Below are 26,486 nucleotides of genomic sequence, written 5' to 3'. Positions count from 1 at the left end.
GCAAAAAAGTACTTTTTTCCCCACAGGATAAGGGATTTTCAGGCCATGTATCTGAAGGTTTATGCCGCAGGTTTGTTTTTTTTTTTTAAATATCATCATGTTCATCAGTTCTTATAAGATTTGTAAGGCTTAATTCTCACATAAGCTGAGGAAGGCTGGAGAAAAGTCTCTAACTATCCCTTCCTACCAGCCTTGGTAATCCTGGATTTACAGAAAAGAATGTCTTAGCTGACAATGTGAAGCACGCTCCTAGGTCTGTGGAGTGAGTGCAGGGCTGCCAGATGGGGACACCTAAACTATGGGTAGAAGCCCCCTTTTTCACTCTAACCTTAATAACAATTCCAACCATGAATTATTAAACACCATAGGTCCTTCTGCCCAATTCTCATTCCCTAGAGAGCTAGCGCAGAGAAACCAGTTAAGTGTGCCCTAGAAAATGCCCAGCCCAGTGGCGGGCTGGGGTTCCCAGAGAAGGGAGACACATCTCTGCAACCTGAAGCGTTTGTGAATGCCAGGTATGCCTGCCTCCCTTAAACAGGAGTCCCTTCCAGGAACTGTGCTGGGGAAGGCGCCCCAGCAGAATGCAGAGCTCTGGGGTGTGAGCACCAGTTGCGTGGACTTAAAAGCCAGAGGCGAGCCTCTAGTCCTTTAAAATCTCATGCCATTGTAGCTTTCTCCCCACATCAGCCCCTCTACTCCAGGAGAGAGTAGGCTATCAATATGTGAAAGGTATTACCCTTGAATGTGTGTTCCTTTTGCTGGTACATAAACCCTGCTAGAAGGTTTTCTTCACGAAATTCCTAAGCACGTTTTTCAGTTTAATGACCCTAAGAAATGATTTTGAATTACTCTCCACTCATGAAACAGAAGGAAAGCATTTTTCAGCCCCTATAAATGGAGGCCTTTTGCCTAAGGGGGTACAGGATCTGGAGTAAAAAAATTTGAGTTTCAGATTCCATCTGGAATTTTATCAACATCCCCCAGTCTGTGATGTTACAGTTTGGGCTATCTTCTCACCATCAAGAATTCATGAGATTTGCCCAGGTGGAACGTTGTTTCAACTGATCAGGTTGCAAAGGAGTTTTAAAGAGCAATGAAAAAATCACATAAATGAAATACTGCTGCATACATTCTCCTAATTTTGAGTTTACCACTGAATGGACATGAGTCTTGTGTTCTTCCAGGTGGGAAATAAACCCAAAGATGACATACTGATGGTGAATAAAACCTGTAAGATACACAGAGGGTAGAAATGGGGTGCAAAGAAGAATATTTACAAATAATCCAAAAGTGTCAGGCATGCTGGCTGAAGGAGCAAATGGAAGGTGGTGTAGTTAGGGCTAAGGGAAAGTAATGGATAAATGTTTGTCTTTGTGTCTGTTTTCAGTGAGAGGAGAATTACTTTCTCCAGCAGATCTAGAATGAAGATGGCATACAAACCAGGAAGGAGTGGGATGGTAGATGTAGAGGGTGCTGTGGTAGGGCTGGCCTAGCACCAGGGAACGAAAGTACATTTGAGAAAGGGCTGACAAACATTTGTGGTATGGAAAGAGAACACAGAGTGTGAAACCGAATCAGGAGAATCATCAATTGATGCTTCCTCCCCGGGGGGAGGCAGAGATGGGCTGCACTTCAATCTGGCTCTTTGCATGTAGGCAAGTCCCACAAGTGGAGAGTGGGGATGTTAAGAGGTACCGGAACCATCTGCACATTAGCAGGTTACCACAAGCTGGCTTAAAGGTTTGTACAAGAAGCAAGGTGCTTAGAGGTGATTTCTGTGTGATTCCTGTTGGGATTCACAAAAGACTGGCTTTGGGAACCAGGCATGAGGAAAGAGAGAGGAAAAAGCACTGGGGTTTACCAACCCTTAATGAGTCTCTGTAGTTGTATTTTCATGGAAACTTAGCATTTTGTCTGAATTTAGCAGTTTTTCCTAATATTTCAAATATCATTCATGGAAGATGCTTATATTCATTATTTTCAAAGACCTTGAATAGCAGCTAGCACCTTGCATTTAGTACATCCTTAATCAATAATTACCGAGTGAATCAGCCATGTTCCCAAATGAGGAAATGTGTCTTACGTTAATTAAAATAGGAGTCAATTGTGGGCAAGAGATGGCCTAAATTTTTTTTATTACTTCCATTTGGAAAAATGAAGACAAGCTCTAGCAACTCAAATCTCCCTCAAATTAGGTTTTGTAACTATCAAGATAGATCTTGGCAGTTCTCTCCTGAGATCCCCAAGGCTCACTAAGCATTTTAAGAGGACACTGAACATTTTCATAGTGGCCAGTGAGATAACCCATAGTGTCCACACTTCCCAGTGTGGTCAGTCCCAGAGGAGGCACAGCCCTGCTTATGGCAACCAGTAAATCCTGCACTGAAGTCTAGAACTGATTTAGATGGCCTGAGGGACAGGAAGCATAAGTCTGACTCCTTCTTAGTAAGCTCAAATCTGCTTTTCTATATCAGAGGAGGTAGGAAACTTTTTCTCTGCTTCTTGTACTAGGGCAGAATGAAAAGTCAAATGGAAAGCAAGGCAGGCAATAGACTGGGGTAGGGGTTGAGAGGGTAGGAGCAGCAGGCAGATGTTTGGCTGACCACCATCCTACCCCAAGCAGTAGCCTCATGGTTGGAGCTTAGCTGGGGAACTTCTGGCAGCTCAATGATCTGGGCAGCCATTCACTTACTTGATGCAGCTGGAGCCCATGCTTCTGGGATCTTCATTGAATGGCCCAACAAATCAACATTTCCAACTATTATGTATTCTCAATAGCAACTAGTGTACCTGCTTTCGTCTACTCCAACCCAGATCATCAAATCATCCATCTTTCTGCTCCAGAGCTCCCATCTAGGTCAGCACATAGAAAGTCATGATTTTCAGAATGGATTCTTTAATTCTGCTTAAAAACATTTTTACATGTCCTTTTCTTGTTTTCATTCTCCACTGCATTTTCTTTTCTCTCGCTCAGGTGACACACTCCTATTTGCAAATGATAATAATCTAGCAGTTCCCATCTATACAGAACTGTCTATATTCCAACATTGTATATACCTTATCTTTAATGATCTCAACAGCCCATGTAAGCTGTTCTAGTTTGCTAATGCTGCTGGAATGCAAAACACCAGAGATGGATTGGCTTTTATAAAAGGGGGTTTATTTGGTTACACAGTTACAGTCTTAAGGCCATGAAGTGTCCAAGGTAACACATCAGCAATTGGGTAACTTCACTGGAGGATGGCCAATGGCATCCGGAAAACCTCTGTTAGCTGGGAAGGCACGTGACTGGCATCTGCTCCGTTCTGGTTTCAAAATGGCTTTCTCCCAGGATGTTCCTCTCTAGGCTTCAGCTTCTCTCCAAAATGTCACTCTCAGTTGCTCTTGGGAAGTTTGTCCTCTCTTAGCTTCTCTGGAGCAAAAGTCTGCCTTCAAAGACCGTCTCCAAAATGTCTCTGTAAGCTTCAGCTCCTCTCTCAGCTTCTGTGAATTCCTCAAGATGTCCCTCTCAGCTGCACTGAGTTCCTTCTGTTTGTTAGCTCATTTATATGGCTCCAGTGATTTAATTTAGACCCACTCTGAATGGGTGGGGTAACACCTACTTGGAAATTATCCAATCAGAGTCATTACCCACAGTTGGGTGGGGCATATCGCCACAGAAACACTCAAAGATTTACAATCTAATCAACACTGATACGTCTGCCCACACAAGGTTACATCAAAGATAATGCCATTTGAGGGGGCATAATATATTCAAACTGGCACATAAGCTATATATTCTTACCCTTTTTTATAGACAAGAGCTCAGAGTGGTCACCCAGTGTGATGAAGTCTGCGTTTGAATGCATTCTTGCCATTGCTCCAGTCTGCTTCTTAATACAGAATGATTTACAGTTTATAAAGTATTTTCACATACATTATATAATTTAGTTCCCCAACCTAGTAATTAAAGGCTATTATGCCCCCATTTTACAGATGGTAATTTTGAGATTTAGAGGTTATGTGACTTGTTCATGAGTGGTTGAGCTAGGATTCAAATTTGTGTTCTCTTATTCTACATCTTGTGTTTATCCATTGGTATGGGGGAAATTCAAAGTTCTCTGACATATAAACTCCCTCCCTTTTTTTTGTATCCACCTTCAAACTTATCTTCATTTTACCTCTCCTTTTCTACTGTCTCAGGGAGTAAGTAGATGAATCAATTTTGTGTTCCCAAAAGTCCTCTCCTTTGTCCCTGAGTGTTCTTCTTAGTTCCCATTTCTTCACATTTCAACTCTATGCAGATGACTCCCAAATCCTTCTGTTTCTCCTGAGCGCCCATCGGTGTTTCCAACTGCTCAAAGGGCATCTTTTCTTGGTACTATACCGTTATATACACCGTACACCATTCCCCCACCTTCTCAGGTCTCTCTTTACTAACTCTAATACTGTTCTATTTTTCTTGAACATTCCAAGTACTTCCCTATCTCCATGCTTTTATTCACACTGCTTAAAATGCTGTCCTTTTCTCTACTTGAAGAAATTCGATTCATTGTTTAAGAATCAGCTCAAATGTTATACCTGCCACGAATATTTCCCCATCTCTTCTAGTGCGATTTAATGGCATATTCTCTGTGCTCCCAAAGCACTTATAAGGGTAACACATCACTTATCACATGAGAAAATTATTTGTTTTCATCTCTGTCTCAACTGATGGGCTGCCAGCACAACGAAGACGGGAGCATTTTATTTCTCAATATCCCTTGAAGCAGTAAGCTTGGCCCCTGGCTACGCGTTTGTTGAATGAACAAATGAATAAAATAATAAATGAATGAATAGTGTCTGTTGCTTTTCCAATTTTTCAGCATGCCCCAGGTCATGAAGGCCATAATCTGATTTGAGAGTTATTTTTTTCTCACCTTATATCTTCCCTATTATCCTGGGAATTTGCTGTGCCTGCTTTATGAAACTTTTGAGTTTTAAATGAAAAAACAAAACAAAACAAAACCTCTGTAGGAAATCATGAAAAAGACATGCAAAGGGAAGAATATATCATTTTTCTCTAAAAGTAAATGCACTACTGTCATCCTGGTGATTGATGGTACAGGTAAACATTTGGAAAGTTACAATTTATATTTGTAAATTTCTTTAATAAGGCAATAGGAATTGATCTTCTATTAATAAATGATTCAATATTATGTAATAGTAAACTTCCCAAAATTGTAATAACTGATTTGGGAAGGTGAGGAGGAGAAGAAAGGAGCCAGCCTAAATTATGGAAGTCAGAATCTATAGAAAGCAATGGAGTTTTATTACTTTCGATACTATAGTTTACCAACAAACTCTAAGGCAACATCTCCTTAATGACGTGGATCGTTATTTTATAGCCTCATCTTTTGCCTAAACACCACTGTATATCCTAAAGCCAGGAAAACAATGTATTCTCCTTAAATAGGCTATAGGTGTTCCCTTTATTTCACTTAGCAAATCCATTCCTTGCAAAAACTTCAAAGGTACCTTTCAGCTTAATTTGAGTCAAATTGTCAGCAATTGTGTATTAGCAATATTTGAATTAATAAGATTTTACTGTATTCATCAAGAAGACATTTTTGGAAAATAAAGACTATAGTCCAATGGCCCAAAGAAGTGTTAGACACTTAAAATAAAAATAGAAAAAAACATAAAGTTTTTCAAGTAAGATGAATATTAATTACTCATCAGGCTGAATATAACTGAAATCTTTCTTCAACTCTTTGGTTTCCTTGGTAAATTCCTTGAAGGAAAGGATCATGGTTTGCTTGCTTCTTTCCTGCCATCTGAAGACTTTATATACCCCAGCAATGTCTGTGCTTTCTGATGATGTTTACCATAGACAGGTGTTTAAAAGCAACACTATAAGGTTTTCAGATACTCGAGTTGTTGCTCTGCATATCTTTAACTATCTGAGACACAAATCATTATGTAGAGTTTACTCACTGATTCTGGGTCCAGGCCGCCAGTAATTCACCGGCCCCCATCCTGGAAAGCAAGAGAAAGGAAACTCATATTTTACCATTACATGCAAAGACAATTAAAAAAATCTTTTTTTCACAAAAAATGCCTCAAAGCCTCTGATATTTTGTTTCTAGCAAAGAAAACCATGGGGAGGAAGGGAGAATCAGGAAATGAAATATGCAATCCCTGCATTTCTTAGCTAATGAAGAGAAGGCAGGCTTGATGTCACTTATCAGGAAAACTGGCATTACCTTCAAACTTTGGTACAAAGGAGCTAAACTTGTGGGGCTAGACCCTCGGTGACAGGGAGATGGAATTGGGTATTGGTGGGGTGAGTGTAGCTGGAAAAAGTCCATCACAAGGAAAAAAATTCCCCTTGATTCTTGTTGTTTTACTCCATAATAAATTAGTGTTTTAATATAAAATTGTATCTTCTGCTTAAAATCTCTTCATACATTTGAGTACTTGGTTTAGATTTCTTTGAATAAAATTGATACACTGGCTAGATACACCATATGCATAGCTTGGCTTTGAGTACCAGTGGCCGATTCTTAGATACCTTAGTGTAGCCAAGAAGCTTGGAAGAATAAATGAACTGAAATCTAGGATTAAAAAAAAAAAAAAAAGGTTCTTCGAGAGAAGTAATCCCATGGATATTTAAATCACCCAGAACTAATGGTAGTTTACTCTGCAGTGATGACCTCTTAGAAAGAAATATTGGAATTTTCCTTGAACCAACAATTTTTCATCCTGATGATCAAGAAGGGCCTCTTTCTGCCAAATGAGGTCTTTCAAATGAAACATGGCATATTTCTTCTTGTTTGGTCATCTATGGGGGGTGAAGCAGAGCCTCAGTTCATTCTGAGAACAATTCTAAAGAACTTCAAGATGGTTAAATGACTACTTAGCTTTCTGTTACACAGTTACATCTCTTCCCTTTAATAATATATAAAGATATATATGTTATAATATATATTATTTATACTGTATACTATACTATGTAATATTTCATATAACATAAATATAATATTTATTACATAATATATTACATGCTATACTTATATATTGATATATAGTATATTCTAAATCTTATATTCCATATGTATAAATATAATGTTTTTCTGTCTGCATGCTGTCTTATTTTTTAACATATCTCTTTCAAAGTATGTTGATTAAAACTTGAATGAGCACTTAAGAATGGTGAGGCTTAAGCGATGCTAGGATTAATTCTCTGTCTTGTTATCCCACTTCACATAAGAAACTACTGACAGGGTGACTCTTTTCTAGTATTGCTTTTCTAACTTTAATTGAGACAAAAATCCTATCGACTCTTTTCTTTTTCATTTAAAGCTTGTCCTTAATCAATATTGCACCAAAAATACCAGTTCATACTTGTGTCAATTAAATGCTATTCAATCTTTAGGATGATTTAATAAAAATATATCCAAGGGCATTTTGAATTGTATCGTTGTGAGTTTCCTGATATAAGGTATCAGCAGCTCTACTTGATTTAGTACTTCTGCATTTTGGATGAAGGTATTTATAAATCGTTTGTCTAGCTCATCAATAAGTTAGAGGTCCTACAATACGTGATCCCCCTGGGTTGGAACTTGATACGTAATCCACTGCCCCAACCGACTCTGATGTAATTGCAGCTCTAAATTTGCTTGTTCACCCATGTAATAATATCAAGATTAAGGTCACACATTCAAGGCCAAATGATAAGAATATTGTTTAGACTAGAACCCTGAGTCTTCCTGCATGCAACACTGATTTTATCTAGTGTATTCTCATTGTCTATGCAGTCGGCCACTTAATCATGGAAGGAAATTAAATGATGTGGAATAATGACTATTCAAAAAGTCAAATGTGGTTATTTCTTTCTCTCTCATGTTATCTTGGGAAGTTGCTTATTTATGAGGAATTGTTCTCATGAAGTATTGATTTGAAGCTCTCTGACATGATGATCGAGTTATTTCTTTTAAAAAGTTTGAACATTACAGAATCTTTCCCTCGTCTTCATGCTGTCTCAAATAAAAAGGCTCTGCAAGTTCGTCTGCCAAATTCTTAAGAGTCTCAGGCAACCTGGTGTTGGTTCTCAATAAGTAACTATATTCAGCCATTGGATACTCTTCTCTGGCCTAGTTTGGCTTTCCACACATCACAGACTGAAGCATATTAGTTAGTTGAACCCATGTTTTGCATACTGGGTTATAAGCTGACTAAACACAGGGATGGGTCCAATCTTACTTCTCTGTATAACGTCCCCAGACCTAGTTGTGTCACGTGTAAATATGTATTGAATTAAATAGAATTTTTGAAAGAGATATTTCTTTAGGTATCTGGAAAAAAAAGCAGGGAAGTAAATAAAATTTAGGTTTCATTTTATGAATTTTCTTCTAAAGAAAAGAGTCCTCTTCCATCTCCCAATAATAGCAATAGAGCATAAAGCTATTCAAAAGCTTTGACTATATCTTCTGAATCACTGATATTCTTATATGTTTTTTAATGTAATGACTACCTAGAATAATGGACTTGGTCCATACAATCAATATAGACTGACTTGGTCCATACAATCAATATAGACTAGCTTACTCTGCTACCTGATCATATGTAATAACTATCAATGTACTTCCATGGTCATTGTGAAAAAATGACTTTAAATGTCAGCATTCAGACTTGCCTCACATAACAAATTAATTGGGTTTGCCCAGAGGCCCTAAAATTAATAAGAGTGTACATGTTCTTAGATTGTGCTAACAAGATTGATTACGGCATTAAAGGCTTAATTAGTGGCATAGACAATCTAATGAAACAGGATCTTTCTTCCTTCATCACATTGCTTTATTCTGAGTCATTTTTGTTTTTTGTAGTGACACACCTTTCACCTGTTGAAACTTGGAGCAAGCACTGTAATAAGTGTACAGGTAGAGAGCTTTGATGGAAGATCAATTGAAAAAAACAAAAACAAAAACAACCAGCATTTTGCTGATCCTTGCCCTGAGGTCTGGAAAGCTTGGAGCTGCATGAACAACACACTGAGCCAGGCAGGGCTCAGGCTTAGCTGAGAGAACACTAATACTACCACCATGTACTTTTCTTATAAGAACTCAAAGTAATTCTTCTAGCTGCATGATAAATTAAGCCAGTTGCTTATCATCATCTTTACCCCAAAGAGAATACAAAGGTAGGAAAAGAAGGGACAGCTTCCCAAGGCCATGTGACAATTTGCTTTTAAAACTGAAATAGGATTCAATTCGAATTGCCAAAGCCCTATTCTCAATAATGAATCTTTTCTTTCCCCAGCTAAGTTTTGCAGAGACACAATCAGCATCACCCTTCTAGTTTTGCACCTATATATGATGATGGAAAAAAAAAGTTACAGTGAAGTTTAGGTCCTTTGTGGTCTAATATTTCACTGATGGACTTAAAAATTTATCTCAATATTTTCCTCTGCAATGCTGATTTGGTCTAAGCTTACCTACCTTTCTCTTCCAAAATTATCTGTATGCAGAACTATTAAATCAACAATGGAAATAATAACAGCTAACATTTATTGAATCCTTTTTAAATACCAGACACTCTGCTAAATACTCTAAGTGAACTTTATCTAAAATATAAGAATCGCATGGGAATACTACCTGGGTTTCTGCATATAGAATATAGCTCCATCTTTCTACTGCATTCTCTTTCTTACATAAACCACATCCATAATCTATTTCTGCTTCCCAGATCCAGGTCCTTTAAAGGAAGTCGAGAACTTAAAGGTAACTCGAAAAGCAGAATCCGTTTAGATTTGAGTTTTCCCTAACATTTTACTATTATCTTTCTCACACTAATTCTAGAGCATTTCTTTTCAGTAATTCAATTTTATTGAGTCTTTCTGAACATTTTCATAGAAACGGGGATTCTCCTTTTGCCCGCCTATGTCATTGGCTCCCATAATGCATAATTGAATTGAATAATGATATGGACAAGTACAATTGGCACAGCTGACTTGGGAACAAATATAATTGGTGGGGTTCGTAGTTTGTAGGTGGACTAGAGGACAGCAGGTAAGGCTGGGCTGTTGAGCTGGCTGTGAGCATCATCAGTTGGTAGGTTATATCAGAGATAATTAGATAAATCATTAAGGAGGAGGCCAGCTAAAAGAACTTCTATTGTCTTTGATACTTTCACCGTGTATGCATTACTTTGATATAATTAAATTAAAAAAAAATTTTGGAGGGAGAAGGAGGAAGAGAGTTTAGGTATCTTGCCCCAGATCACAAAACTGGAGGTGGAGCTAGGCGTTGACTACAGAATTTGCCTCCAAGTCTAGCTTTCTTCCCCTCCTTTCCAGGGTGCCTGTGGTCAGATATGATGGTGGTGGCGTGCGTGGGTGGGCTGCTGCAGCCCAGGCAGGAAGCTGGACACAGCTAGAAGTGGCTGTCAAGAGAGCGGAGTAACAGAAGATAAAAGCAGCAAGGAAGTGATAAAATAATCTTAGAAATTTGCAAAAGAAGAGTCCTTAAGCTACCTCATGTGTTATCTGACACTGTGTCTCACTGGTTCAAAACAAAACAGGTTTCAGCAACAAATTTTGCCAACTGCTATTGCCAACTAGTTTGAGAACTGGTTTTGGCAACTTTGAAATTGAAGACACCCCAGGCTAAAAGGTGTTACTCCTCTCCAGCAAGTAATAAACAACACAGAAGAACCACTGACCAAGCATCCCATGGGGAACCGGGCTTAGGATCACGCTTTAGTGGAAATCGGATGAAAGAAACTAAATTGAAGCGATTTGAATCTCATCACTTATTTCCTTCTTACCCTTGGGTTTTACGGTTCTCTTTTGGTCAAATCATTCTTTTTTTTCCTTAGAGAAGTTGTATATTTTCAGAAAAATTGTACATGAAGTACACAGTTCCCATATACCACTCTATTATTAACACCTTGCACTGGTATGGTATATTTGTTACAATTCATGAAAGAACATTTTAATAATTGTACTACTGACGGTAGTTCATCATTTACAATAGGGTTCACTGTGTTGTACTGTTCTATGTTTTTTTTTTAATTTTGTTCTAGTAATGTATATACAATCTAAAATTTCCCCTTGTATTCACATTCATATATATAATTCAGTGCTGTTAATTACATTCATAATATTGTTCTACCATCACCACCATCCAGTACCAAAATTTTAGGATCAACCCAAATAGAAACTGTGCAATTTAAGCATTAACTCCCTATTTCCTACCTCCACTTCATTCCTTGGTAACTTATATTCTAGATTCTGACCCTATGAGTTTGCATATTCCAATTATTTTATATCAGTGAGGTCATAAATATTTATCCTGTTGTGTCTGGCTTATTTCGTTCAACATGATGTCTTCCAGGTTCATCCATGTTGTTACATGTTCAGAATGTTATTCTTTTTTACAGCTAAATAATACTCCATTGTGCGTACATATCACATTTTATTCACTCATTCATTGGCTGACAGACAGTTGAGTTGCTTCCATCTTTTGGCAACTAACAACACCACTTTCAACACTGGTGTGCAAATATCTGTTTCAGTCAGGTCACTCTTTGAGTAAGGTTATCTAAGTACCAGTTATGAAGAGCCTCCTAGTCTTCTGGAAGGGATGGTTTTTTATTAGCAGTTTTAAATGTCTCAGAATGGATTATAATGTTTTCTCATTAGGTGTTAATATTTCCATTTATGTTAAATGTTTTCTCTCAGTTTTTTCCTTGGCATTTTCAGTGTTGTTTCCTTCAAGAAGAAAATTAGATAGGTATTAAGTTTTCTATAACTTCATAAGGAATTCATAAAAAGATTAAGGTCTCAAATGGCTACTCTTTCAACAAAATTATGTTAAATTGTTCAGAATGTTTGCAAGTGGAGCATCACTTTCATAACGTTTTCAAAAACAGCTACTTAGTTTTTAACTAATGTACTTTTAAAAATAATGATTGTAGTAGTTTGGCTGTATATGTGGTTAAGATTTAAAACTCCTTCATATAAAACAGTATCCTACCCCAATATCTTTTTGGAAGCAGATTCTAAGCAATGAATTAATTATATAATTAACATGAGTACAAAGGTAAGGAGCATGAGTAAACTGGTTATTTCATTTACCAAAGGTTGCAAAATTTGTTACGTAACTCAAAGGAAACACAAATTAAAGAGGAAAATACAATATTAGCATTTGTACAGAATGCTCCTTTTGGGGGGCATTTTAAACAAAGCCATACTTAGCTGACCTGAGTCCTCACTCACAGCCTAGTCTCCTGGTACAAAAGGATCCTATTGTAACCCAGTACATCACAGCCTGCTTCATCTGCTCTGTATTACAAATTGCATCATGTCCAGTGAGAGTCTGGAGACACGATTAGCCCAGGAGGCTGCCTCTAAAGTAAGAACAGCACTAAAAAGAGGAAAGAGGCAAGAGGCCTGAGCACCGGGCCTGATTCTACAGCTTTATCATGGAAAATCCATTTACTCAGCTTTTCTGAGCCCTTATTCTCCCATCTCTAGAATGTCTTCAAGTCCATTTCAGCTTTGATATTGTGGGAAATAGGGCAAAGATTAAAGCAGGTCTTCAATATCCTTCAGTCACTGTGTTTTTCTTGTTTATGTTGAAGACACCACCCCGCTCTGCCACCAAGTGCTTTCCTATCTCTCATCTCATTTGCTCTGCATAGATGCGGTGGGCTTACTTGGCGGCATGTTATCCTGCTTTACTCCTGCTGTGCCTTCTCATCAGAAATCTCCCTCTCTCTCATTTCTTTCACTCTAGCCCACACTCGATTCAGTCCCAAATCTATGTCTTTAGCCTTGACCTTCCCTGAACTTCAATTCTGAACTTTGATTCTCCAAATTCCAGCTTTCATTTGGGGTCCTAATGTTGGATCAAATTCAACTAGTCTTGAAGGAAACTTGTTATCCTTTCCCCAAACCATCTGTCTCTCTGAACTTAGACATGTGTGTCTATTATACAGGCCATTTTCCTGTCATTCAGGCTTGCTACTTTGACACATCCCATCTCCTCCCCACCCCCATTTCCAGTCAACTTGTGATCTTGTGATCTTTTCTTCATTTTTCTTACACTCAACCTTTTTTTTTTTTTTTTTTTAACCACCACCATTCTAGTCAAGGCCCTTAGGATGTCTGGGACTAGTTGATGGCTGTTTTTTTTCAAACTGGTATCCCTAATTTGAGTCTCCATCCCAATCTTAATTTATAAAATTAGTTGTTTGAAAAACTGCTTTGCCCATGCTAATCCTCACCTCAAAAACCTCTATTTGCTTCTTGTTGTTAGCAGGCTCTAGTCCAATGCTGCATTTAGTATACTCACTAAAATATGATCCCTACTTATCCGTGGAACTCAGAACTGTCCTATACAAATTCTAAAAGCCCCCTGAATAGGCCACATCAATTTCTGTTCTCGAGCCTGAAACAGTTAAACCTTTTTCTTCTGTTTGGAAAATTCCTACTCCTTCTTCAAGAGCTAAACTGGACAATTTCATCTCTCAATGCCCATTGCCATCGTCCTCTGAACTCTTACAGTATTTTTTGCTCATTTGAGAGTTAGTCTACAACATGCCAGGCTAAGCCCTGTACATATCATTTGTTCCTTTGCCTACGAGGTAGGTATTATCACTACCCTTACTTTACAGGTGAGATAGTGGCTCAGAGAGGTAACTAATTGTCCAGGTCACAAAGTTTCCAAGTGCTGCATCCAATCCCAGGCTATCTTGCCATAGAGTCCACGCTCTGAACCGGTAGAACACATTGTAGGTCTACAGCAGCTTCTGCCCTATATAAATGCTTTTGTATCAATTGTCTCAACCCCAGGCAAGCTTGTTAAGGGAAAGCACTTTGTCTTTGTCCTTTCAGTTGTCTCTGAGTAGCCCAGAAGGCCCTCAGTACATGCAATCTAAGAGGGACAGGAAGCAAGTTGTGTAGTATAAACAATGGCAAATCTCTGACAATCTGACATGCTTAAAAATACAGCGAAACTTTCCTACCTTCTTAATCTTTCTTATGCTGTTGAAAATGCTTTATATTTCACAGATCAGAAGAAGCATAATATTAATAACAAAAATGCCTTATACATTTCCACATTTCAGAATGTGGGCCAGATAATGAAAAAAAAAAAAAAAAATTCAGTATTATAGACTCCTTCCTTCTCTTTCTACCTCCTTTCTTATTTCCTTTGTCACTCACTCAACAAATACTTGTTTTATGCACACTACATGCCAGAGCAACAACCTTCTGAGTTTGTTATTAACATTTCTATCCTAGTTGCTAAAAGACATAAAGGCAAGTAATATAAAGTAATATCAGAAGTAATCAAGAATTGCTAAAATTCATTGTAAACTTATCATGAGCCAGGCATGAGTCCAAAGGCTTTACATGTATTATGTCACTCAATCTTCATAACAAAACCTGCAAAATAATACTATTATTATCACAATTTTACATATAAGATAAGTAAGTTGAGAGCAGTTAAGGCACTTTTCCAAGGTAATATACAAGTGACAGAGCTGGGTCTCCAGGCCTGATAATTTGAGTCTAGACTGTATGCTCTTCACCTTCAGACCAGACTCTCTCTAGGAGTAGGACAGCTACATACAGAGGGCATAGGTAAAAACGATTTCACTCCCCTTGAAAAGATCCTCATCAATAGAATTAGGATATAACAGAAATGCTTCCAATATCATAACAGGCTTTACCCAAAAGCAGCTGGATAGCCCTTAACAACTTAACCTCTCAAGGGCCTTATTTTACTCACTTATAAAATGAAAAGTTAGCACCAAATAATCTCCAGAGTTCCTCACAGACAGAATTTTTATTAACCTAAAGAGGCAGCTTCAGGGCAATGAGCACTGATTTTGAAATTGGAAGAACTAGATTCATTTTAATAGCCTAGCAACCCTCTCTGTCAGCCTCCTGTGGTGGCAGTTTTGCATCTATTACTTCAGGCATGACTTCTGTCCTCAACTGCCTGGAAGACTATGGCCACCCAACTCAAATATCATGCTGGAAATACAATGATCTATTCTTTTCACCACATTTTTCATAATACCCAAGTGTTCAAGATCAAAGACTCAATTTTGGAATTCTTCATTGTCTTGGTTTGTGGCTATCGGTTTTGCTCTTTGTGAGACTTAACACTCAAGTTCAACATTGCCTCGTTGTATGTTCTATTGGAGAGGAGCTATATCTGATAAAACAGGAGACCAGATTTGGAAGGGCATTTGCATTATTTCCTCCCTTTTCTGAATTATTTGAGCTCGCTTTGCTAACCAACATGATCCACATCAAGCTTTGTCATTTGGTCTGAAATAAAGTCCCTAGGTTCTCTTGATTTTGCAGTAGAGACTCTCATCCACTCTTTTGGCTTAGACGATGACTATTTGTGAACTGCTGACTCCCAAATCTCTAAACCCTGCCTCTCACCTGAGCTCCAGGGTCAAATAAGAAAGTGCTCAGTGTACATGGCCTTAAAACTCCAATACACACCTAAAGCGGAAACTATCTAAGGTAATCTGAGGTCCTCTTCTTCTCTTCAAACACGCTCCTTCTCCAGGGCTCCCTCTCTCAGAGAATGACACCACTCGGTCACCAAAGCCAGTGGGCCCTGGGATTCCTCTCACATCTCAGCAACCCACATGCCGTCAGTAACCAAGCCCTGTTTATTCTCTCTTCAAACATTTGTCAAATCCACCCACTTCCCTCATCCCCACTACCACTTCCTTAGTTGGGCCACCCTATCTCTTGCCTGGGTAATGGAAATTCATACCTAAAAAGCATCTTTACTTGGATGCATAATAGTTATCTCTAATTTATTAATAAATTATTAAATTATTAAAAATTATTTATTTATTTATTAATAAATAAATCCAAATAGAAATCTCCTTTTATCCTCAGCTCCCAAAACTGGTCTCCTCCTGTTCTGCCACATCGCAATTAATAGTATTGTTCACCAACTTGCTCAAGCAAAAGCCTGAATCATCTGCATCCCTCTTTTTCTTATACCCAAATCCAATCTATAAGCATATGCTGTCAGTTCCATCTGCAAGATATATCCTAAATCTGATAGCGTCTGACTAATCTACTGGTCAAGGCCACCTCATTTTTCTCCTGCTTTACTGTAAGCTTTCTAAATGTTCTCCCTATGGCCACCTTTTTTTTTTTTTTTTTTAACTAGAACTGCTACTAATCCAGGGTACTTAAAAAAATCGTTTCACTCCCTTGCTTAAAATCCTCCAGTGGATTTCCATAGTGGTCATTTCAAATTCCAAACAATCTCTCAGGCCCCGCATAAGCCGGATGCTGCCTGCCCACTCCCCCTTTTCACCATGCTCCTGCCTCACTGGTTTTCACTCTTGTTTCTTCAGTCCACTTGTCTTGTCCTGTCTCGGGGCCTTTGTACTTGCTGTTTCCTCTTCTCTCAGATCTGTCCATGGCTGGTTTCTTGTCATCATTCAGGATTCAGTTCAAATGTCACCTCCTCAGAGAGGTCTTCCCCCACAACTCTAGCTTAAGAACGGTACCCCCATCTGTAACTCCCCAATATTTAATTAATTAAATATTAACTAATCCTCTCATAGATAGCAACCAAATGAAAGCATGAAAAAAAATGAGCCTGCTGAAGAAGGCTATTTAAAATTAGAAAATAACATTTTAGCTTAAAATAAAAATGCTGCAGGTCATATATCTGTATTCATGTGCTTAATTGGAAGCACATATAATTCGTAACAGTGGAACTGTTAAACTTACACAATTTTAAGTGTGTATTGGAAACAGACATTGGGTGATTCAAGTAAATGAAAAAAAGAAGAACAAGTAGCATCTGATAATCTGACAAGACATAGAAGTAAGAGTCCTGCTTTGTAGGTAAGTTCCCAAGGCTAAGGATAACCAGCCTTCTGCCTCTCCTTTCTCTCCAATATCAGGGAAAAAGCAAGAGGGGGTGGACAGTAAAAAATAAATTCCTCTTCCATCTTCTGCTTTCCTGAACTGCTCGCAAAATCTGGAAATATAATGTAACGCAGAGTTATATCATAGGATTTCTAAAGAAGGAAAACCAAAGGCACAATCTACTATGTTAGTTAAAGCAGATCTTAACTGAATTTCCAGTGCTCTGGAGAAGATCTCCATGCTTCAGGGACACATTTGTCTTCTGTCTTTAAGATGGGTCCTTTATCAAAGAACACTGATTGTAACACTGTCATTAATAGAGTACTAACATATAATGTATTATATTACTTATACAAGTGTGAAGTCAAATGATTTTTTTAAAAATTGATATTAGTCACCTTAGGTCGGTGTTTACATTTCTACCAACAAATGTGAACTGAGTGTTCAATCATGTCCGCCATCTTACCTGCAAATCTTTCATATTTCACCCCAAAGAACTTTCTTTGACATATCTGGTGATATCAGTGTTACATTTGAAAACTGATTAATGAAAAGAGTATGATTCCTAATTCCCACTGTACAAGATCCTACTGTGTTGACACTAGAGACAATGGAGCAGAGAGAAAAGAGAAAAGATAAAATGTAAGTTGACCTAAGGCATTCAGTTTGCTTTATCTATTTCCGCTACCAATCATTACATGTTAATTGAAAAAAAAAGAGATAATGAAGTTCGTCTCTCATGACATTTGAAGAAGTACAGAGGATTATCTCTAACTAACCTCAGGGCCGTGATCACTTCCCTATCCATAGAATAAATCAAAACTTTAATTCTGCATATAAATTTCTGCATCCTCAATTCAGTTTGGAATAGAAGTGATTCAGTCAGTCATTCATCATATTGATGATCTCTTAATAACTTACCTATTATTTACTACTATGTGTTGGGGGCAAAGCTCCAAAGTCATATTTGAGGTGAAGAGGAATCTCAAATGCATGTATACACTTTTTTTAATTGATTATTTAGGAAAGTGGAGGCTGGGATGTATTTCTGAATTTTGCCTTTTGATCCATGGTAATGTGTGAATTTTGATTGCCCTGGAATAAGTCTATTTGCCTTGAAGACATAACAAATATAATCTTTTTCAGTATTAGTGCAATTTTAAAAGCAAAGAACAAACACCAATCTGTTTCTTTGATCATTTTGTCTCTATTATGGTGGATGATTTGCAAGATCCTGTTATTGCTAAAAAAAAATTATGTATAAGAGCATTGTATTATATATTTGAATGTGGTTAAAAGGGAAGCTTTTAGGTCATATATATGTTACTAGTATAAATTTTTTTTAAAATCCATGGAACTGCACAGCACAAACAGGAAACCCTAAGTTAAACCATGGACTATAGTTAATAATACAATTAAAAAAATGTACCACACCAATGCAAGTGTTAATAACTCTTTATGTTATGCATTATTTTTCTGTAAACCCCATCTTCTCTAATAAAAAGAAAAAATGTGTATAAATACAAATAAAGAGTAATACCCTGATTCAGAATTCCTCTTTTACCTGCCTATATGCTATTGGAAGTGGTAGTCTACATTCGGAAGTAATTTGGGGGGTTGGACTAAAAAGAGAGTGCAAGATATTATTAGTATTTTTCTCAAACCTTTAACACAACTCTTTCTTGCATCTCTTTTAATTGCAATCAAGCACACTTATTAGTAACTCCTTTGATGTTAATATAGTAGCCATCACGTTTTAGAAAATAATAGGATTTGAGCAACAGTGTCTCTATGTCATACAAGGTTAATTTTTCTTTTCATTGCAAAGTGAGCCTAACAAATATTTGTGTATCTTTCCAATGTTTGCTGTTAGGCAGGCCTTTTTAGCAGCTGTATACAGTCATGGTCATTTTGTGCCAGAAGGATATTGGTGTGCTGACTTTCTGGGAATTAAAAGGGCATTTTTAAAAAGTCAAGCTACAGCATTCAAAAAGTACCCTTATCAACATATTTGCAGAATCAATGCTATAAATTAAAACAAAACAAAACATAACCCTTTTAGCCTTATATTCTAAACTATGTAACTCAGATTTGATACATATGTAACTGTGGTTATTTTTTTTTTTTTTTTTTGAGTATTTAAGGAAAACTTTATTGCTTTTTTACTACCACACTTGCCACCAGTGCTGCGTATTGTTGCAAGTTGGTTGGGAAGGGGATGCAGTGCAGCCATCATCTCGTAGGACCGTGCAGTTCTCCTGCCATCTTTCTGTATTTGAACTCCAGTGAAATATTTGCCTTCTGGTTCATCTTCCATGAACATGACCTTAACCCAAGTGTAAACGCAGGTTTTAAAATCATGAACTGCACTTGTTTCTGGTGTGATTATCCAGATGATTCAAAAATGAACACGCAAAATTCAAAACTTCTGGCAGAACTCATAGATTCCCAGGGATGTGCCTGCAGACCCCAGTTTGAGAAGCACTGCCCTGAGTTACTTCTTTGTGTAGGGGTGGGGGGATTAGGATGAAAAGAGATTGCTTAGGGGCTACATGCATGGGCCTGGAGGTGTCCACTGCTGGCCTGAAGAAACAGCGTGGGAAGACACTAGTAGATGGAAGGAAGTGTGGGTGAGTTTCCAAAGTCAAGTGTAGACACCTCCTATACATGTGAGGAAAAGGAGGCCTCCTCAGGGAGCCTGGTGCAATCCTGGCCAGAGTGGGGCTGCTGCTTCTGGAAGCAACAGAAGATGTGTGATTGTCCTCCAAATGACCGCCTTGCAATGTGAGCTGCAAACTTCTCAAAAAACCTGAAATGAATTCAGTCTGCAAAAAATTTTGAAAATCAATAGTTAATGGTGCTTGTCTCTGGAAAGTGGGAAGGAGGTAGTCAGGGGACTTCCTTTCCACAATATCATATCCTTTTGCATTTTTAACATAAGCATGTATTACTTTTATAATTCACTTTTTTAAGGAATAAAAAATGCTTCAACTCTCCAAGACCAATAGGGGAGCAAAGTTCATAGCAACCACAAATCCTGGATTTTCTGGCCTGGCACCAAAGTCTGTTCTTTTGGTGAAGAGTCATTTCCCCTGATCTTTTTTTTTTTTTTTTTTAATCTTCATTTTATTGAGATATATTCACATACCACACAGTCTTACAAAACAAATTGTACATTCGATTGTTCACAGTACCATTACATAGTTGTACATTCATCACCTAAATCAATCCCTGACACCTTCATTAGCACACACACAAAAATAACAAGAATAATAATTAAAGTGAAAAAGAGCAATTGAAGTAAAAAAGAACACTGGGTACCTTTATCTGTTTGTTTGTTTCCTTCCCCTATTTTTCTACTCATCCATCCATAAACTAGACAAAGGGGAGTGTGGTCCTTATGGCTTTCCCAATCCCATTGTCACCCCTCATAAGCTACATTTTTATACAATTGTCTTCGAGATTCATGGGTTCTGGGTTGTAGTTTGATAGTTTCAGGTATCCACCACCAGCTACCCCAATTCTTTAGAACCTAAAAAGGGTTGTCTAAAGTGTGCGTAAGAGTGCCCACCAGAGTGACCTCTCGGCTCGTTTAGGAATCTCTCTGCCACTGAAGCTTATTTCATTTCCTTTCACATCCCCCTTTTGGTCAAGAAGATGTTCTCCGTCCCACCATGCCAGGTCTACATTCCTCCCCTGGAGTCATATTCCATGTTGCCAGGGAGATTCACTCCCCTGGGTGTCTGATCCCACGTAGTGGGGAGGGCAGTGATTTCACCTTTCAAGTTGGCTTAGCTTCAAAAAGTACCCTTATCAACATATTTGCAGAATCAATGCTATAAATTAAAACAAAACAAAACATAACCCTTTTAGCCTTATATTCTAAACTATGTAACTCAGATTTGATACATATGTAACTGTGGTTATTTTTAAAATTATTAATTAAATGACATCATTAAAAATTCATTTGAGTGGCCTAGCCAAAAATAATTGTTAGTCTAAAATAAAAAGGATTATCACTATGTAATTTACTAGGCTGTTTTAAATTGTTGGCTGCATTAGAAAGTTAGCAACATCTTCCTTTATGTAACCTGAAGCAAATATCTGGAATATTGTTTCAAAGATAAATTATAAAATCATTCCTAGAGTTTCATTTTCCCTTTCTAGTGTCTTCCTAGGAAGAAGGAGAAAAGTAATAATTTTCTTTCACATGAGAAAGAAAATCAAGAGAGAGAGAGAATCAAGTGTGTGTGTGTGTGTGTGTGTGTGTGTGTGTGTGTGTGTGTATTTAAATCCACAGCAGAAGTTTCCAGTGCCTCCCATAGGCCTGGAAGAAGCAGAGTCTCAGTGAATGTTGGTTCAACAAATGGAGGAATGTGTGACTTTGTTAAATCTACAGGCTCTGGAAATGGCCCTGTGGGTTTCCTAAGAAGACATGACTTCAAAAATGGTGGGAAGATATTGCAAAGGTGGATAAGAGAAAGACAGAGAAATGGGAACATACATAAGGAGGAAACAAATGCCTTAGATTCAGTCCTTTATTTGTTGAACTAATATTTAATGAGAGTCTGCTTCTTCCCACCCTGTGGGAGGTACTAGGACCATGAGAGAGGACCATATAGGCAACTCCTGTCCTTGTTTTCACTACATTTCCCATTTCATTCAAAGCCCAGTTCAGAAACCAAGCAAATGCAACCTGCAATGACCTCAGGATCTGGGAAAGCATACCAGCTAGTCCACTAAGATGATGGCACAAGATGCTCCAGGATGCTGTTCCCCACAAAATGTTTTAATAACTATCAAAAACTGGCAGAGCCATCTTTCTCAGAACTCTAGAAAATGGCTAAAGGGTTGCAGTAATTGGTTGAGTGCCAAACCAAGAAAACACAGCAATAAAAAACAGTAGGAGGAGCTCCTGGTGCCCCTGCTGGCCCATCTCCCATCCCCTCCTCAGTGTGGTGTGGAGCCAGTGTCCACCCCTTTTGTGGGTCCCTGGCCCTACTCCAGAGGGAGCAGAGTAACCCCCATGTGCATACTGCAGTCCTGTATAATAGCACACCTGGGAGGAGGAGGCAGTCTATTTCACAGAGGGTAGAGAGGACACTCAAATTAGTGAACGGATGAATTTCTAAGGCCATGAGCAAGCAGAATCCCTGGACAAGATGAAGGCTCAGAAAAGATAGACTGGACCCTGCACGTCATGTTCAACTTGGGCTGATCTTTGACAGGAGGGCTAAACACTGAAGGAGACCAGCAGCCAACCACAGAACCAATTACCAAAGACTGTGAAAGAAGTTTTTTTTGTATTGATTTGTTTGCTTCTGTTAGCTACTGGCACTCAAGAAAATCTCTGCCATATTGCTAGCTGGATACAAATTCAAGAAACAGCCAGTTCAGGGACTAAATCACAAAATTAACACTTTAAAATATTAAAATGAATAATTTGCAACAAAAGGTTATGAGATAAAGAAACAGGACATGATGGACCATCAAAAGGGACAAGGAAGAAGACCAGGCTTTGGACATACTAGACAAAGACTTTTAAACAATGATTGTCAATGTGCCCAAGGAGTAAAAGGAAAACACATAGAAAGAACTAAAGGATATCAAGAAAACAATGAAGCAACAATTTGAGAATCTCAAGAAAGAGAAATTTTAAAAAAGGAACCAAATATAAATACTGTTCTGTTCAAACAGAATAGTTATGAAGACCATCATAACTGAGGTGAAAAATTCCCTAGAGGGTTTCAACAGCAGATGGAACTGGCAGAAGAAAGAAATAGTGAACTCAAAGACAAAACACTTGAAACAATTCAGGCTGAGGAGCAGTGTGATGGTTTGAAGCTGTAGCCCAGAAAAGATCATATTGTTTTAATCCATTCTTGTGGGTGTAGATGTATTGTGGGTGGGACCTTTTGATGAGGTTACTTCAATTGAGAGGTGACTCACCTCATTCAAGGTGGGTCTTAATCCTCTTACTGGAGTCCTTTATAAGAGGATAAAAAACACAAAAAGCCCCAGAGAAGTTTAGAGAAAAGGCCCCTGGAGAAGCTGAGAGAAGACACACAGGAAACAGAGAGGAAGCCACTGAAGCCAGAAGTTGAAAGCAATGAAACTCAGGAAAGAGGGACCAGCAGATGCTGGCCATGTGCCTTCCCATGTGACAGAGGTGTCCTGGATGCCAGCAGCCTTTCTTCAGAGTCCAGGTATCATCCTGTTGATGGCTTGATTGGACATTTTCACAGCCTCAGAATTGTTAACTTATAAGTTAATAAATTCCCATTGTAAAAGCCAATCCATTTCTGGTATGTGCATTTCAACAGCTTTACCAAACCAATATAGGCAGAAAGAAAAAAGAATGAAAATAAGTCAACAGAGCCCAGGAGACCTGTGGGACACCATCAAGTACTAATACATACATTATGGGAGTCCCAGAAGGAGAAGAAAGAAAGGGATGGAAGGAATGTTCAAGGAAATAATGGCCGAAAACTTCCCAAATTTAATGGAAGACATGAATATGTACGTTCAAGAAGCCAGAAGAACCCCAAACAAGATAAACTTGCAGAGAACTACACCCAGACACATGGTAGTCAAACTGTTGAACACACAGGACAAGCAGAGAGTTCTGAAAGCTACAAGTGAAAGGCAATGTATTATGAACAAGAGGAGCAAAATAAGATTATGTGATGATTTCTCATCAGAAACCAAGGAGTCAAGAAGGCAGTGGTACAAAATATTTAAAGTTCTGAAAGAACAATTGGCAACCAAGAATTTTATATTCATTGAGACTATCTTTCAAAAATGAGGAAGAGATTAAGACATTTGCAGATAAAAAAAAGCTAAGGGAGTCTGTCAGAACTACACCTGCTCTATAAGCAATCTAAAGAGAGTTCTTTAGATTGAAAGGAAAGGACACTAGACAGGGGATCAAGTTGGCATAAAGAAATAAAAACCTCCAGTAAAGGTAACATGGATAATTATAAAAGCCAGTATTACTGTATTGTATTTTTTTATGTGTTTTAATTTCTTAGCTGCTAAAAAAATACCATGCAATGTGTTGACTTGAGCAACAGGAATTTATTGCCTCATGGTCATCAACGCAGTGCTTTCTCCCAGGAGACTGTGGCTTCTGGGGTTGGCTTCCAGTAATCCTCAGTCCTTGGCTTTCCTGTCACAGGGCAATGAACATGGCAGCCTCTCCTGGCATCTCCTTTCTCTTCTGGTTTTCACTGACTTCCAGTTTCTGGCTGCTGCCTGTGGCTCTCTTTCTGAGTGTCTGAACTTCACTCTGCTTATAAAGAACTCTGGTAATAGGATTGAGACCCATCCTGATTCAGTTGGGCTACACTTTAACTAAAATAACTCCATCAAGTGGCTCTATTTACATGGGTTACAGCCACAGGACTGGTTTAAGATTAAGAACATGTTTTCCTGGGGTAAATAGCTCCAAGACACTGCAGAATGTAACACCACTTTTTACTTCTTACAGGTTCTAATATGCTAATTCATAAAAAGTAATAAGAAATCTGTGGTTTTGGACATACAAGATATAAAGATATAATTTGTAACAAGTATGGGAACAGTGAATATGCATGCAAATGAATGTCAACTTTGCAAGGTGTTGAAAATGGGATGGTATTGGGGAAAAATACAGTCAGTACACAGTTAACAGTAACACTGTAATACGCTTCTATTAATTGTAGCAAAGGCAATATACCAAAGCTAAATGTCTATAAGAAGGGGATATAAGGGAGGGGTATGGGATTCTTGCTGTTGGTGTTATTGTCTGACCTTTTTATTTTATTTATTTTATTTTATTTTAATTTTTAGTCATCATTTTTTTCTTTCTTTCTTTTTTCTTCTCTTACTCTTTCTTTGTGGAAGAAGTGGAAATGTCCTCATATAGATTGTGGTGGTGAATGCATAACTATTTGCTTATACCAGGAACATTTGATTGTTTACTTAGGAGGGAATGTATGGTGTATGAATAAAACTGGTTTAAAAATAAACAGAGGGATACAGAGAAAATGTGGAGAGAGGGATGTACTTAATCACTGTTGGTGGGATAGTGGAATGGTGCAGCCCATCTGGAGGGCAATGTGGTGGTTCTACAGGAAGCTAAGCATGGGGTTGTCGTATGGTCCTACAACACTGTTTTTGGGTATATAGTTGGAAGAACTGAGAACAGGGACACATATGGACATTTTCACAGTGGGGTTTATGGTGGTAGTATTCATGATTTGCAATGGATCAATGTGGCCTTAAGGGTACTTTGACTGATGAAAGTAATGGCAAACTGTGGTGTATAATACAATGTAATATTGAGCGAATACAAGAAGGAATGATGTTGTGAGGTATGCAACTAGGTGAATGAAACTTGAGGACAGTATGTTGAGTGAAGTAAACCAGAAATGAAAAGACAAACATTATAATGCTTCACTGATACGGACTAACTATGAAGTGCAAACTCTGAGAACTGACTCTGAGAACATAGGTTATCAGGGGAAGGCTTATGGTAAAGGTTCCTAGATTGCAAACTCTTACAGCAGTTACATCTATTCCTGCATTGTAATGTCTATTTCTAAATTCTGAGATGCAGATCTCTTTGTGTATAACCAAGTCAGTCCCTGGAACTTCAGGTATCTGTGTGACATGACATCTGAGACTCAGAGCCCAAGTCCGACAGCTATGAATGCCAGCATTACCCCATTCAGCAAATGTTAAAGAGTCTGAAAAAGAGATCAGACTTCAATTAGAGATATGAATAAAATGGACTTGGTTAGGTCTAAGATAAACCAGACCAAAGGGTAAAGGATGATATTGACAGTGTTTTAAAACTTCAACTTCTGTGTGAGAACAAAGAAAGAGATGTTTATTTGGTGCAAAATCTATATTTTCTGTAGCACACTATATAAATTAACTTGCATGGTCAGTTTATTCAAACACCATAATTACATGGAACTTTGAATAGGGAGTGAGATCTGGTTGATTTTTACACATTAGTGTGAAATCCTGATACATCCCAGAGTCATTTGGGCAGAGAACAAAAAGTATTTGCAAAGACTCCTTGAGGGACTAGGAAAAAATGTGGAATTATTAAACTTCCCCACTTGGGGAGTTACTGATATTCTCACAAGCATTGGGGACTACAAATTTAGAAGGTCAAGTACTCAATCTTGGGGCTTTCCCTTATGAAGCTTGTTACTGCAAAGGAGAGGTGAAGCCTATTTATAACTGTGCCTAAGAGTCACCCCCAGAGAACCTCTCTTGTTGCTCAGATGTGGCCTCTCTCTCTAAGCTAACTAGGCAGGTGTTAGCTTAGAGAGAGCTACCCTCTCCCCTACATGGGACACCCTCTCCCCTACATGGGACATGACTCCCAGTAGTGTAAATCTCTCTGGGAACGTGGGACATGACTCTCTGGGATGAACATGGACCTGGCATTGAGGGATTGAGAAAGCCTTCTTGACCAAAAGGGGGAAGAGAAATGAAACAATATAAATTTTCAGTGGCTGGAGATTGCAAACAGAGTCAAGAGGACATCCTAGATGTTATTCTTATATGTTACATAGATATCCCTTTTTAGTTTTTAGTGTAT

General features: G+C 38.2%; 1 protein-coding gene across 1 annotated transcript in view; it reads right to left on the bottom strand.

The window, feature by feature from the left end:
• Positions 1–26,486, bottom strand: part of CHST9 (carbohydrate sulfotransferase 9) — a 282,453-nt gene that overhangs the window by 101,265 nt on the left and 154,702 nt on the right. Inside the window, exon 4 of the mRNA XM_037805589.1 lies at positions 5,956–5,997. Coding sequence (XP_037661517.1) covers positions 5,956–5,997 — 42 coding nt within the window. The remainder of the gene's footprint in view (positions 1–5,955; positions 5,998–26,486) is intronic.

The sequence above is a fragment of the Choloepus didactylus genome, chromosome 16 (genome assembly GCF_015220235.1).
Source record: "Choloepus didactylus isolate mChoDid1 chromosome 16, mChoDid1.pri, whole genome shotgun sequence".
Taxonomy (NCBI): Eukaryota; Metazoa; Chordata; class Mammalia; order Pilosa; family Megalonychidae; genus Choloepus; species Choloepus didactylus.
Note: the sequence above shows the minus strand (reverse complement) of the source record. Positions and strands in the feature narration are given on the sequence as shown.